Source organism: Solanum dulcamara, chromosome 2 (genome assembly GCF_947179165.1).
Source record: "Solanum dulcamara chromosome 2, daSolDulc1.2, whole genome shotgun sequence".
NCBI classification, from domain to species: Eukaryota; Viridiplantae; Streptophyta; class Magnoliopsida; order Solanales; family Solanaceae; genus Solanum; species Solanum dulcamara.
In genome coordinates, this window is record NC_077238.1 from 80,247,207 (window position 1) to 80,264,341 (window position 17,135).

General features: G+C 30.6%; 1 protein-coding gene and 1 pseudogene across 1 annotated transcript; both read left to right on the plus strand.

The window, feature by feature from the left end:
- The first annotated feature begins 947 nt into the window (after nt 1-947).
- Nucleotides 948-4,806, plus strand: LOC129880971 (protein FLOWERING LOCUS T-like). Its single transcript, XM_055955254.1, has 4 exons — nt 948-1,202; nt 1,807-1,868; nt 2,178-2,218; nt 4,390-4,806. Exons 1-4 carry the CDS (start codon nt 1,011-1,013, stop codon nt 4,620-4,622), a joined length of 528 nt encoding a protein of 175 aa, XP_055811229.1. The 5' UTR covers nt 948-1,010; the 3' UTR covers nt 4,623-4,806.
- Nucleotides 4,807-6,149: 1,343 nt separating this feature from the next.
- Nucleotides 6,150-13,555, plus strand: LOC129880972 (protein HEADING DATE 3A-like; annotated as a pseudogene).
- The last annotated feature ends 3,580 nt before the right edge of the window (nt 13,556-17,135 follow it).

The window sequence follows — 17,135 nt, forward strand, 5'->3', positions numbered from 1 at the left end:
GACTATTTAAGAAAAATAAAGTATTAGTGTTTACACATAACAATCAAGGTATTGACATAAGCTTTAATAGCCAGCACATTACAACCTTATGCTATCCCGATTTTCATGAATGTTTTTGAGAACAAGTCCATTCTCATAGAAAACGGCCTACTTTCACACTCACATAGGTGAAATCTATCAAGAGTACTCTTTTAATTCCGACACCCCACTCATACAAGATACATACTTTCATTAAGAGTTTTTAGACTCAACCTCCACAAATCATTACATGATAAATGCACTCACATCATAGGAATTGAATAAAATAAATATTAGTGCATTTCACAACAAGTCATCATATGATTCATTTTTTTCATTGAACCTGGTTGTAGTATCTCTAGTCCCCAAATTGGGTTTCTTCATATATGACTCATAAGTTTATGATCTTTAATTTCATCCCCCTCTATGAGCTTCAGACCCTTTATCTTGCTAAGGCGTTAGTTTATAAATCTGCAAGATCATCACAAGTTTTAACACAATTAAATCGATGGTATACGAATGATCAATATGATCTCACAATATTGTGCTTTCTCCCCTTGAGTCTGAATTATCGTTATAATAACGATTTTGTATTTTACCAATAATATTGGTGCTATCACAATTAATCAAAATTAGAGAAATTGATTTTCTCAAAATAAAGTGATTGGTATACTTTTTTTCAAAGAAGAGAAAAACATTTTATTTGGAATCATGAAGCCAGAGTTGAAAAACTGATTATAAATTCGGAATCCAACTATAAGTGGAATTTAAAATTTTTATGGCTAGCCAAACATCGATTCTCAAATAAAGTGAAAGATTTATTCCGAAAAAAGTGAATAATTTTTATGACCAAACGTGTCCTAAGGACGAGAGCTCTCCACTCATGAATATAAATAACAAGAGCTAGCTAGCTCCTCTACTCATAAAATTGTAAGAAACAAAAAAATCAGCTTATTAATTTGGAGATCCACTAAATTCAAGAGAAAAAAAACATGCCAAGAGATCCACTAATAGTTTCTGGAGTTATAGGAGATGTTGTGGATCCATTCACAAGGTGTGTAGACTTTGGTGTAGTTTACAACAATAGGGTGGTCTACAATGGATGTGCCTTGAGGCCTTCACAAGTTGTCAACCAACCCAGGGTTGATATTGGTGGAGACGATCTTCGCACTTTTTACACTCTGGTAAATTTATATCGTTCTATTTTATATGATACTTTTTTTTAAAAAAAAATATTTAGCATCAAACTTCTTTCATTTGGAGCTGATTGAGATCGTTTAAGCATGCAATTTCACGTAACCGTTGATCTCCTGTCAATTGATTATGAGTAATAGGAGATTAGAAGCAACATGCGCAAAAATATCTAATTATGTGAATTGTGTTAGTTTTAATTTTAATTCACCAGCTAATTAAGTACCTATTTTATGGCTTTTATTTGAAGTTGTGTACCTCATATGAGCGAAAACGGAGATGCCTACATTAATATAACATACTATATATTTATAGTAATAAAAATGTTTTTTTTTTTATTTGCCGCTCGGTGTCTAGTTGGTTAGTAATATAAATGTTAATAACATGCATGTTTAATACTGCAAGTTAGAAGATATATATTTTTGATATGTTTTGAAATTAGTCTTTAATTATTTTACTCTATATGTCTAATCAAACACATGTTTAGTGCCATATAATACATTTGGATAGACAACATGGTATATGTTTAGGATATGCTCTTTAATTTTCTTAATCTTGTATTTCAAGATATTTGAAATATTATTCTCTTGTTGAAAGATTATGGTGGATCCTGATGCTCCAAACCCTAGTAATCCTAACCTGAGGGAATATTTGCACTGGTAAGTCTAACTTATATTATATATTGTTATAAATATAGATATTTCACTTTGTTTCTCCGTATATAGTTCTTTCATGAGAGGATGACGTCAATGAAAACTATCAAATATATTTTTTGATATAAATTCAAATTAATTAAGTATCAAATATCGAATGAAAAAAAAAAACTAGGATCGATTGCTTAGTCCCTTTACAACTAAAGTACCTAAACACATAATTCATAAATATAATAACAAAAATTATATTATCTATCCCCACCCCCACCTTTTCTTTTTATTTTTAATAATGTTAACACATTATTTTTTTGATAGGCTGGTCACAGATATCCCAGCAACCACAGGGGCAACCTTTGGTAAGTGTTCTTACATTATTGCTTAATGGCTCAGACTTAGGCAATGGCGAAGCAACAAATTCAAATATATATTGTATTTATGCTAATATAATTTGTATCATCACCATAAACAACCACACACACACCCACACTCCAACACCACCACCAAAACTCACTTGAAATCTCCATAGCAGGTGAAATTCTTCATTTTAATAGCTCAGTTGGTTAGTTATCTAAACTTTTACCTTCCTCAACCCCCATATCTTTAAAAAAAAGAAAGTGCAATTCTTCTGAAAAAGTAGTGTGATTCATCATTTCTTGCAACTTGCATGACTTGGCTGTTACATTGACTTTGCTGGTATTCTTGCAAAATAGTTTTCATCCTTAATCTTAATTTATCTTAATTTGAGCCTATCTTGAATCTGATTCTTAGAGCAATGGTAAATTTATTTTCATGTGATTTATAGATTATGTGTTCGAGTTGTGAAATCAGCCCTTGATGTAAGGATTAAGTAAAATGATGGCCTTTTTATTGATTTTGACGATTGAATTCCGCTTCGACATCACCTGGTAGAAATTTCTCCTTAAACTTCAGAACTTCTTGTTCTTCGTAGCGCTTCTCCTCCAGCTCCCTCTTCTGTCGTACATGTGCTCACCATATCTTTAAAAAAAAGAAAGTGCAATTCTTCTGAAAAAGTAGTGTGATTCATCATTTCTTGCAACTTGCATGACTTGGCTGTTACATTGACTTTGCTGGTATTCTTGCAAAATAGTTTTCATCCTTAATCTTAATTTATCTTAATTTGAGCCTATCTTGAATCTGATTCTTAGAGCAATGGTAAATTTGTTTTCATGTGATTTATAGATTATGTGTTCGAGTTGTGAAATCAGCCCTTGATGTAAGGATTAAGTAAAATGAATCTATTTAGTCCATATTTATTTAAATGGATCACTCATATTTTTTAAAGGGTAAATATGAATTGACCTATTTCAAAAGCTCATACAAATATGAGTATTCATATAGATCCTTAGATCACCCAAAATTTCTAATTGCATTAAAATTATTTTTTTAAAAAGAAAAATTTGGGTGGGGTTGTGGTAGGGTAGAGGGTGGGCGGGTGTGGGGGGATGTGGGTGGGGGTCCAGTGGGGGTGGGTGGAGGGGCCCAAAAATTATTTTTTTTTTTGAATTTTTTGGAATTTGTTTTAAAAAATTGGGGAGTGGGGGTGGGGTTAAAAAATTTAATTTTTTAAAAAAAAAAAAAAATTGGGGTGGGGTGAGGGTAAGGGGTGGTGGGAATGGAGTAGGTAGTTCGAGTGGAGGGTGGGTGGGAGCGGAGTTGGGGTGGGCAAAAATTTTTTTGATATTTTTTAAAAAAAAATAGGGGTGATGGAGATAGGGGGTGGGCGAAAAATTTGGTTGATGGGTGGGTGGGTGGATGGGAGGGTGTGGGGTGGGTTGGGGGGTTACGGAGTAGAAGAAAAATTAAATTTCATTTTATATGAAAAATTAATTGTTTAAAAAATAATAATTTAGGGGTGGGTTGGGGGTTGTAGGGTTTAGAGAATTAACAATTTTGCTTTGATTTAATGTCTTTTGTCTTTAGGAAATTAAAGTGGGTTAGAACCATTTTACCCAAATCATATTTGATCAAATTCATATTTATCCATATTTTATATGGGTGAATTGTAATCCAATCCATTTTGACTTAATCCATATTCAATCCATCCAAATTCGATCCAATCCAACCATTTGTCAATGCGAGTTGTTTTATGGACTCGTCCTTAACTTGAGCCTATGTTCGTGCACCTTAATTACTCTTCACCCTCACCCCACCCCAACCACCAACACCACCAAAACTCACTTGTATGTCATTGTACGTGCTCATGTTGTGGATTTGAATCACTACTTTTTGGGTCTATCATCCTCCTAGAAATCATAGCATTTCATCAAAATACATCTTTATCTTTTCACCTAAGTATAGTCCCATGCATATTCAGTACTATAGGCCTAACCATGACTATTAATAAAATAAAATTTAAAAAATCAAAAATCAAATAAAATAGTAAGTATAAAATAAATTGTGTGCCTAATGTTTCAAATTAGTCCAACTTTATATTTCATGCTTGAAATAAGGAAATACACACATAATTGAGTCTATTTGGTACTAAACTCGAACTCTCGTTGTGTAGGCAATGAAGTCGTACGCTACGAGAGCCCATGTCCATCGATGGGTATCCATCGCTATATTTTCGTGTTGTTCCGGCAATTGGGCCGAGAGGCCATCAATGCGCCGGACATAATTGATTCTCGTCAAAATTTTAACACAAGAGACTTTGCGAGGTTTCATAATCTCGGTTCGCCTGTTGCTGCTATTTACTTCAATTGCAATAGGGAGGGTGGTATCGGTGGCCGTCGCCTATAAATTTCATTTATACATTTGAATTAAGTCTTGTTACAATTGAATATTTCGGCTCCTAATAAGTTGTTACAATTAGATATTTTTTATTCAAATTTTTAAGAAAAAAATGCGCATGTTTTCATTCGTTCATTAGATAGTTACGTTAATCACAAAAAATATGTCATCACTTTTAATTATATATATGCATTCACCCTCAAATAGAAAATATCTTGGCTTTTACAGCTTATTGAGGCGAATGCGTGTAATTAAAAAAAAGACATATTTTATGTGGTTAATTTAATTATCTAATAAAACAAATGAGAACACAAGAAAAAAGAAATTCTAAAATTTGAATTAAAAGTCTCTAGTTGAAATATTTTATTAGGAATTGATATATGTAATTGAAACTTGACTTAGTTTGAATGTTAGAAATGAGATATTGTGATAGGATGATTGATATTGTGATAGGATGATTGATAGTACAAATCTATGTACTATGTATCAAAAAAGATTAAAGAAATTGACTATATAATAAATATCATAAATAATATTAAAAGTTGACGAGGCTTCATTTCAAATTTGAATTTTGGCCATTGATGTATTTGAGGCGCCTCTTATCTTAATGCAAGTACTAGTGTTATCTAATCAATCATGATTATATAAAATGAATACCACAATTTAATGGAGTGTAAAGCCAACTTACATGATCTAGAGAGACCACTTAAGTAGCTATGAATATCGTTATGGTCATAGTAATTCTCCTATTCAAAAAATTTAAACGATTAATTAGTAAAAGCAAAATGAAGAAAAACAAATGATAATATGGATTAGGAAAATATCTGTGTATATAATTTTAAGTAAAAAAATATTGGGGTCTGTTGATCCATCAAAATCTTTCCTAGATTCTCCTCTTTACAGCTCAAAAATTAGGATATATGGTTTCCCCTTAAAAAAAGGCATAATACATAAAGACGTTTTTTAACTTGGCTTCAACTAATTTCTACGCTTTTTAATTTTGGATGTGCACAAGTAGACACTTAAACTTATATAAAATTGAACAAGTAGACACACATGTCTTACATGACATAATACAAGTAGGACACCACGTAGGACACAAAATTGCCATGTAGGACGCAACGTAGAACGAATGTGTCTATTTGTTCAAATTTTGGTTAGTAAAAGTGTCTACTTGTGTACTAGTAAAGTTAGAGGTCAAAGTTGCCAATTGAAACCAAGTTAAGATCATATTTATGTATTATGCCTAAAGAAAAGCTATATATATATATATATATATATATATATATATATATATATATATACTTTTTCCTAAGAAGAGAAAAACATTTTATTTGGAATCATGAAGCCAGAGTTGAAAAACTGGTTATAAATTCGGAATCCAACTATAAGTGGAATTTAAAATTTTCATGGCTAGCCAAACATCGATTCTCAAATAAAGTGAAAAATTTATTCCGAAAAAATTGAATAATTTTTATGACCAAACGTGTCCTAAGGACGAGAGCTCTCCACTCATGAATATAAATAACAAGAGCTAGCTAGCTCCTCTACTCATAAAATTGTAAGAAACAAAAAATCAGCTTATTAATTTGGAGATCCACTAAATTCAAGAAGAAAAAAACATGCCAAGAGATCCACTAATAGTTTCTGGAGTTATAGGAGATGTTGTGGATCCATTCACAAGGTGTGTAGACTTTGGTGTAGTTTATATTGGTGGAGACGATACAATGGATGTGCCTTGAAGCCTTCACAAGTTGTCAACCAACCCAGGGTTGATATTGGTGGAGACGATCTTCGCACTTTTTACACTCTGATAAATTTATATTATTTTATTTTATATGATGCTTTTTTTTTGTAAATACATTTTAAAATTTTTAGCTTTAAACTTCTTTCATTTGGAGCTGATTGAGATTGTTTAAGCATGCAATTCACGTAATTGCTGGTCCTGTCAATTGATTGTGAGTAGTAGGAGATTAGAAGCAACATGAGCAAAAATATCTAATTATGTGAATTGTGTTAGTTTTAATTTTAATTCACCAGCTAATTAAGTATCTATTTTATGGCTTTTATTTGAAGTCGCGGACCTCACTTGAGCAAAAATGGAGATGCCCACATTAATATAACATACTATATATTTATAGTAATAAGAATATTTTGTTTTGGGTTTCCATCCGGTATCCGAAGTCCGTGGAGCCCCGATTAAATTTGGTTCGCTCATTGCAGGGCTCATTCGGGGGTGACACTCCCAAGTCCCAACATGATATTTTTCCATACTTAGGACTCAAATCCGAGATATCTAGTTAAGAGTGAAGTAGTCCCACCACTGCACCACAACCCATGTTGATATGTAATAAAAATGTTAATAGGGTTAAGGGTCAAAAATACCCCTTAACTTTTATTTATTAGTTGACTTTACCCTTACCGTTAAAATAAAGTTGTTCTTACCCTCGTCGTCTACAAACTTGTCACCTGTACCCTTCAATTCAATGGAAAGTCCCAAATCAACTAAAATTATCCAATTTTAATTAAAACTACCCAATTTTCTCTTTTAATCCAAACTCGACCCAAAAAAACTAATATTTTCAGATCTTATATATTAAAATATATTATTATTTTTTATAAAAAAATATAAAACTATTTGTTTTGTAAATGACTAAAAAAAATCATTTCTCCTTAATAGTACTAGTACACAGGTGAACAACGGTTGAAAATGCAGTAGCAACAACATGCGAGGATATACTTTCAATGAAATTTTTCTTCAAAAATTAGTTAAATAAATGAATTAAATTTGAAAACCATTATTGTAACAAAAAAAATAATTGAAAGTGTAATAAATTGGTTCATTAGAAAATAGTTACTCCACTCATTCACACTTTCAATTTAGACTTTGCAGAACCCTTAAAAAATAATGACTAGTATAAATAACTTATCATAATATTCATATTCATTGATGTTTAGTCTTAAATTTTATAAAATAATTTGGTGAATAATTAGTTACTGTTATTTTTTAATATGATAAAAGTGATAAATAGAGTGAAAATTTATTTTTAAAATATTAGATAATTAAAAGTGAAGGAAGGAAGAAGAGGGATAATATAGAATAGAATACATATAAATAAAAAAGGGAGAGAAAAATGATTAACGTTACTGTTCAAATTAAAAGAGAAAATCGAGTAATTTTAATTGAAATTGAGTAATTTTAATTGATTTGGAGCTTTCCATTCAATTGAAGGGTACGGTTATTAGTTTGTAAACGGCGAGGGTAAGAATAATTTTATTTTAACAGTAAGGGTAAAACCAACTAATAAATAAAAATTGATAATTTAATAACATGCATGTTTAATACTGCAAGTTAGAAGATATATAAATTCTCAACTATTAGCCAATTCTCAACTACACATCTATACTTTACGGGGGTCCTATTACCCTTTTAAATATTTTAAAAGAGCAATATATACCCCCTTAAAAAGTCATACCCAAATTTGTATTGCACAGTAATTTATACACGCCTGCTACGTAATATTTTTTTTCTTTTAATAAAATAATTATTACTCTTTTTGTTTTATCCTATTTCTCTTTCATTTTATTTTTTTGCTTTTCTTTTTCAGCCTTTTCTTCTTTTCTTTGACATTTCAAAGGTTTTCATTACAGTGAAATTTCAAGTTTCATTTGTGACTTCCCTTCTTTCTTTTTTTTTCTCAATCTTGGGGTGAATTATCTTTTCCGATAATTTCTAATTTTTGTATACTATTGTTTTAATCTAAAGCATTTGGACCTTTCACATAATTACTTTGTGGGTGTCATATTATTGGATATTCACAGGCTTCAAAAATTTCAGTTTCTTAATCTGGGTGAAATAAATTTCACCAAGATATTTCATCAGTAATCAAAAAATTAATGGAGCTGTAGAACTTGTACCTGCATATAAACTTATTTTTCCGACATAAATTGATAACTTAGCCAATCTTGAGCATTCAAATCTTGCTTTAATAGATTTTCTCCGATGAAAATATCGCCGAAGTTTGAAAAACTGAAAAAATATGAAGTATATTTGGATGAGGGATACAAATTTGATCGATGAAATTCTTGGAAGTTTCGAGGATTTTTAAACTTTTGAGCATATTGATTTGGCTTAAGAAATTTCATATGAATTGTTTAAGTTGAAGAATTTGATATTGATGTATTATTGTATTTGTACATTACTCAATTTTTGGATCTGTTTTGAATTTGGGTCTCTTCAATTTTGTGCATTTTTGCTTCTTGTAGTTGAAATAGTGAAAATTTAATTGTAAAAAGTGCTAAATTTTAGTTTGATAATTTCTTACTTTCGTTTTCTCAACTGGGTTTCCTCTATATTGTTTCTTTTGTGTTTTTCGGATTTATGAACATGTAGCAATGAAAAAGTGTTAATTTTAATTTGATTCCATGTTACTTTGTAATTTTCACAAATGAAGTAGGTATTTTTTTAAAAAAGAAAAAATGGAGATAGTATTAGAGGTAACTGAATAGTGAGGTGAATCCATGCTATTTTCCGGTATCTTAAATCCCTCAAAGTGTTGAAGAGAAGAAGAAAGAAGAGAAACAAAGTAAAATAAAAAAAGATAAATAAGAGTAAAAGGTAGTATAAATAAATTTAGAAAATTAAAAAAAAAATGGAATACTTATAAAATTAAAATTTTAATAATTTTTTTGGGTCTCTCACTCTCTTTGAGAAGGTGAAATACACTTTCTTTGCCACCTCAACATGTAGAGAGCAAATGATTTTGCTACAAAATCTTCCAAGGGGGAATAGGACTCATGTGGAGTATAAGTGTATAGTTGAGAATTAACTAATAGATTAGGTGTCACACCCCTAGAGGGTACTCTAGGCGTGACCAACACTCAGAAACCATCTCTGGCCTCCGAGAGAATCACTTGGTCTCATCACTCATTCATTCATCAGCGAAAGACTTAAGTGAAAATAAGAATACTTATGTGGGCTCGCCATCATCAACATCAAATGAAAGAAATAATCCTTAGAAGAAGTAGTTCCAAAGGAGAACTACTCTAATTACATCATCAAATTCTGTCTATGAAGCCTCTAACATTATTAGACGGTGTCAATGACATGTCTATGACTACCTCAAAAGAAACATAATACTCAACAATAATAAAAGGATAAAGAGTTCTTACGAATACAAAAAGGACTCACTAAATAGCTGAAAAGTAATGATCTTCAACGATGCACCTATTGAGGATCTCTAACACTTGTATTTGCATTATAAAACGATGCAGGTCGAATGACGTCAGTACATGAAATGTACGAGTATGTAAAATGGCAGAAAAGTAAGGACAAATATCAAGAAACACCTCTCAGGAAGACTCGGCTCAGATGCCAACATCATCTCAACATCAATGTGTAATGCAAGTTTAAAAATAATAATAATAAGCAATGCTTACTCAGTTGGGAGTTTCTCTAACCGACAACCATCACTTATGAGCTAGTGATGATACAACGAAGCGATGTCGTTGCCACATCCATCCAATACCTTGCTAGGGTAAAGGACATCATCATCTTGGATCCAATCATCAAAGTCCTATTTTTGGGACTTAAGAGTCATAGCCTCCATCCTACGTTAGCTATGTAGTTCTGAGGTTTGAGTCAATTAAACTCTTACCCAACTCGGTGCTCAAACTACTCTCAAAATATGTGCTCATATTAACCTCATCATCTAGTCTTATTGGACTTTTATTTAAAATGTCAAACTTATCTCATTACCTCTTCATTAATTATTATACTTTAAAACATCATTTACATCTCATCAAAACATCTTGCTCAAAACATCATTTAATCCAAAGAATAAAATTTATTTAAACTCAATTATTTTGCTGTCAAAACTTAATAAAATACATATATAGTATTAATTCAAATCACTCTTTTTGTCAATGAATGTTAAAAACCAACATCGTTACTCAAAACACGCGTAAAAATATTTATGAACATTAAATCAATTTGGGTTCATGAAAAAGTAGCCACGAACAATAATTTCAATAATATGAGAGATAAAAATAATAATAATCTTAATGCATAAATATATCTAATTCAATAGAAGAATAATTAACTCAGTTAGAATTCAATAATTACGGTAAAACTCAATTATAACTCAATTACGATGAATTTAAATATTAGGCGCACGAACGAACTCAATCCAATGCTATGAATAGCCTTACATACCTGGAATTCGAAGTTTTACTCTGAATTGAAGAACTCAATGACCACTCTTGAACCCACCCCTAGCCTTTTCTCCTCGTCGGAGCGTTTTGTGTACTACCCGAAGTATAAGAATCACCGGAATAGTATTTCTACACTACTAAAAACTAAAACTATATTTGAGAATGAGTAAAGAAGTGTATAAAGGGAAGAGTTGCTTGAGAAAACTTGATGAATAAAATGAGGAAATAAGATGGTATTTATAGGTGTGGAGGAGGGACCTAACAATAAATAAAAATAATTACAAAGGATGATCTTGAAAATTCAATGGAGGATTGCGATCTCATGGATGATGTAAAATGGAGGACTATTGATGTCATTGGTGATGTCAAATGGATTTAGATTTTTCCATGGTTGGTGAGATGAACCTTCTTATAACGGAATACTCCTTTTCGGAGCTTCGTTTGAACAAGATAACTTCCTAATTAAAATTTGGTGTCTCATATGAATTGTAGATCTAGAATTATACTTTCATGTCATTCAAGAATCAATCAATTTGGAGCATCCTACGGTGAGATATGATTTTTCTTCTACAAACACTCCATTTCTTCATAGCACCATGTCTTGCAAAAAATAATTTATTTGACCTATGTATCCTCCAAATATTAAGATATGGTCTCATGAAAATTGTAGGTAATGCCGTTGGGGTTGTTCAGAAATTTGAATCACCTAATTTGGACTATTCTATGAATAGTTATGCCAAAATACAGAAGCAATATCATTTTTGTTGAGAATTGAAACACCACATACAACATTTTAGGGGGTGTTACATTAGGTGGGCATTTGGCTATTTTCTCTTTTTTAAAGTCTTTCTTTTCTTTTTAAAGTAATATATATCTAATCAAACAACGTCATGTTTAGTGCCATACAATGCATTTGGATTGACCAGATGGTGTTTAGGTTATGGTCTTTGTTTACTAAATCTTGTATTTCAAGATATTTAATATATTCTTCTCTTTTTGAAAGATTTTGGTGGATTCTGATGCTCCAAACCCTAGTAACCCAAATCTGAGGGAATATTTGCACTGGTAAGTCTAACTTATATTATATATTGATATAATTATAGATATGGATATTTCACTTTGTTTCTCTATATAGTTCTTTCACGAGAGGATGACGTCAATGAAATAACTATCAAATATACTTCTTAATTATCTCTCCCAAATCAATCGTCGATAGAGAAGACATAAAATATGAATGACCTTATATAAGAACGAAAATGGGACCTAATTGATCATATGATGAAATTATCTTTGATAAGGAAAGTGTTATTTTTTAAGTTGATACTTTCTGATATAAATTCAAATTAATTAAATTTTAATTAAATATCAAACATCGAATGAAACAAAAAAATAACTAGGATAGATTGCTTAGTCCCCTTACAACTAAAGAATCTAAACACATAATTCATAAATAAAAAAAAAGGGGCAGCCCGTTGCACTAAAGCTCCCGCTATGCGCAGGGTTTGGAGAAGGGTCCGACCACAAGGGTATATTGTACGCAGCCTTACCTTGCAATTCTGCCAGAGGCTGTTTGCAACCCTAAACACATAATTCATAAATAACAAAAATTATACTATCTATCCCCACCCCCACCCCCACCTTCACCTTTTCTTTTTATTTTTAATAATGTTAAGATATTATATTTTTGATAGGCTGGTCACAGATATCCCAGCAGCCACAGGGGCAACCTTTGGTAAGTGTTCTTATATTATTGCTTAATTGCTCAGACTTAGGCAATGACGAAGCAAGAAATTGTAGCGAAGTATTCTGTGTGGAAGCGACTGTCTCGCTCCAATGAAGCACGAGCGGAGAGCTTCTGCTCGCAGGGAAAAGGTCCTGACGAGCAGCTTAACTTTCGATCTTAGCCAGGTGAACATGAAAAAACAAAAAAAAAAAAGAAGAAGATAGGATGAGTTGCTAAAACAAACGAGATGGGAGGATCAACCCGTTCAGATAATTCCGAAGAAAGACTGTTGGCCGAATTTTATGGTAGAGAACCTGTAATAATAATTGGGCCATGAGAGAATCTGTTAAGTATTGCAAAAGAAAGGGCCCGCAGATAGAGATAACCTTTAGTAAGAGGCCCAACCGATAGTCCAAAGGTTATAGTTGTTGTAATACTTAACAAACTCGGATACCTTTTTTTTCCTACCCCTTTCTCATTTTTATTTCCCTTTAAATTCTCCTCGAAAAAGGAGAAAGGATAAGTGGAAAAATGCTCAAAAAATCCTTTCATTTCTCTTTGAAGGCCTTTGTCTCATCAAAATAATCTTTATCTTTTCACTTTAGTATAGTCTCATACATAGTCAGTACTATAACCCCATTCATAAATACTAATAAAATAAAATCAAAAAATCAAAAATCAAATAAAATAGTAAGTATAAAATAAATTGTGTGCCTAATGTTTCCAAATTAGTTCAACTTTATATTTCATGCTTGAAATAAGGAAATACACATATAAATGAGTCGATTTGGTACTAAACTCAAATTCTCGTTGTGTAGGCAATGAAGTTGTACGCTACGAGAGCCCACGTCCATCGATGGGAATCCATCGCTATATTTTCGTGTTGTTCCGCCAATTGGGCCGAGAGGCCATTAAGGCGCCGGAAATAATTGATTTTCGTCAAAATTTTAACACAAGAGACTTTGTAAGGTTTCACAATCTTGATTCACCTGTTACTGCTATTTAGGCCGTCGCCTATAAATTTCATTTATACATTTGAATTAAGTCCGGTTACAATTGAACATCTCAGCTTCTGATAAAGTGTTCCGATTAGATATTTTTTATTCAAATTTTGAAGAAAAAAATTGCGCGTGTTTTTATTCGTCATTAGATAGTTACGTTAATCACAAAAAATATGTCATCTCTTTTAATTATATATATGCATTCCCTCAAGTAGTAAATGTCTAGGCTTTTATAGCTTATTGAGGCGAATGTGTGTAATTAAAGAAAATGATATATTTTATGGAGTTAATTTAATTACCTAATAAAACGAATAAGAACACATGCAAAAAGAAATTCTAAAATTTGAATTAAAAGTGTCTAGTTGAAATACTTTATTAGGAATTGATATATTTAATTGAAACTTGGCTTAGTTTAATTTGAATGTTGAAATGAGATATTGTGACAAGTTTAAGGGACTGAATATGATTAAAATCTACCTAAAAAATAAACTCTGGTTTGTTAGTATATATATATATATATATATATATATTGTCTTCTAAATTTTATTACTGATCAAATGGAGGAGTCTACATGTAAAAGTTTAGATACTCATATTATATCTACTGCTAAAGTTTGGGCTTGTTATTATAAAATTATTATAGTTCAATTCAATTCTATATAATATAGTTATTCATGCATAATTGACATTTTTGTGCTATATGTTAGGCATCTATTTGATCCCCCCACCCCCACCCCCACCCCCACCCCCGGTTATCAATTTAAAGGGTTAAATTAATGTTTTTAGGAGGTTAATTTCAAGGTGTTATATATGTCGAAAATAGGCAAATCCAAAAATAACCTAAAAAAGTATATCAAATTTTGCTTTGATGTTTGTTACTTGAGCCCATCGAAATTCTTTAGGAAAGAGCTTCTCTACCTCCACGGAAATAAAGATAAGGTCTACATACACTCTATTCTTTTCAGACTTCATCACTGAAATTTCACTAGATATATATGTTGTTGTTGTTAAAAGATATATCATATTTTAATGTGAAAAGTCCTCTAAATTGAAAGTAAAAAAAAAAACATGAGATCACCAAGATCCAAACATCCTCACTATAACAATAAGATGGTAACAAAAGTTCTCTAAAATGGCTATACAACAAATTTATGATTTCTTGTTCTAGAGTTATGGGGAATTAACTTGATATGAATGTTATGATTCTTATTTTTTGTTAATGAACTGAATTTGGGTTTACAATAGACATATTCAATCTTTATGCCTAATAATTACACTTTTATGTTTTTTTTGTTTTTCATCCGATGTTCCAACAAGATATTCTTTTATTCTCTCAAAATTTGAAATTGAGATATCTGATTAAAAGTAAAGAAATTTCAATCATCCTATCACAATCCATGTTGGTCCTAATAATTTCAATTGCTTGATTATCAATTTAACTATTTGTGTATCCCTTTAATTTATTCAGTCTAAAAAAAAGAATTATATGTAGATTCTAGAACAAACTAGAGAAGGAGGATTTACATAGTCATTTGAGATGAATAGTGTTAAGTTCATCTTTGTCTTAATCTTTCTCAATTTATGTAACATATTTTTTTTAGTCGGTTTAATAAAAATGACACATTTTTATATTTAGTAACAAAAAAATTTTAAATTCACATTTTATCTTTAATTAGATGATTTGTAGTCACACAAACATCTATGATTTATTTTAGACCACAATTTTTTTTAAAAAAATTCTTAAACTATCTGGTGAAATCCCACAAAGTGGGTTTGAAGAAAGTAGAGTGTACGCAGCCCTTATCACTATCTCTCTGAATTAGAGAGGTTGTTTCCGAAAGGCTCTTGCCTCAAGCAAATCAAAATAATAATTAAAATAAAAATAATAGTGGAGAAAAACACAATAACTAGTAGCAAAACAATACAGAGCAAATATATAAAAAATCATAATAACAACAAAATGCGATTACTTAAATACACAATATATGATTCATATCAAATGAAACAATATCACTTAAATTAAGACGGTGAAAATAACCAATACAAACATGTGGAATATAATTGGAGTGCTTGCAGTCTTAATTGACTAATTATTTATTATATTATCTCAGCCAACAACAAAATAAAAAGGCCAAATATGCCAACTCAATCCTAGTGTACAACTAGCTTAATTAAAATCTCTTGATTTGATAGTTTTATTTTTCATCAAAACTACGGTAAGGGAGAAAAACAGGGGCAGATTCAACATGTTACGAAAACTTAATAGCTAGCACCCTACCTATTTTATTTTTCCCTTAATCTCGTTTGGTAGAGTCAGTGACGGACCGAGAATTTAAAATAAAAAATATCAAAATATATATATATATATATATATATATATATATATATATAAAAATATTTTTATCTAACTATAATTAGGAGTGTTCACGAGCCGGTTTTGATCGATTATTGGTCAAAATTAAAATCAAATCAATATAATCAATTTTAAAATTATTAAAACCAAACCAAATAAATAAAATTATACATCCATCGATTTTGTTGTTATCGGTTTCGGTTTGATTTGGTTCGGTTATTCGGTTATTAACCATACACAGAAATAAACGAAATGATTCATTCAAACTAGAAGAAAAGATAATAATTCATTCAAAAAAAATAAATTATCTTCGTGCCATTTTAGATCTTATAATTCTTATACTAGAACTTTAATTATGTTTAATTTTCTGCTTTTATTGTCAGCTAATCTAATGTACTAAACAACATAAACTTATTGAATAATGCATAAGCTAATGATATGGTTGTACAAGTAAAAGACGTATCATACCTTACTATTTTAAATTAGTGTGTTGTCTTTTTTTGCATAAAAAGTGTTCATAAAAAATACTATATTATGTATATATAATTATAAAAAATATGTATATAATTTGTCGGTTCAATTCGGTTATTTCTTTAGTTTTTTTGAACAAAATCAAAATCAAACCAAATATTATCGGTTTTTAAAAATGGAAAACCAAACATACTAAACCAAATAAAAAATTGTTTAATTTAATCGGTTTGGTTTGATTTTTCGGTTTGGATCGGTTTTTATCAAAACCGTGAACACCCCTAGCTACAGCCTACACACTGTAATTTTTCGACGAAGAAGTGTCGGTCGACACCCCTCAAGCATATGTGATTCTGCCACGATAGAGTGTAGTAGAAAACAATAATGCATGCATTAGTTGTGTATTAGTAGTATCTTGTTTGACACACTTTTTCAGTATAATTAATACTTGCATTAGTTATATACTCTATTATATATTGAGGTGTGTATTATTAGTACATAGATATTTATGGATTAGAGTTTAATTAAATTTAAATTTGCGCTGAAAAAATCTATATTGAAAGTGAAGCGCTTGTTAAAATAAAGACGTTTTGATACATTTTATTTATCTTTAACTTAAGACCACATGATTCAAAAGTCTTTTTTAATTTTTTAAACTTCGTGTTAAGTCAAAATCAAAATCAAATAAATAAATTAAAATTGAGGGAGTAATTAATGATAATTGATATAATATAGAATAATGTTATTCAAAGAAAAGAGAATGTC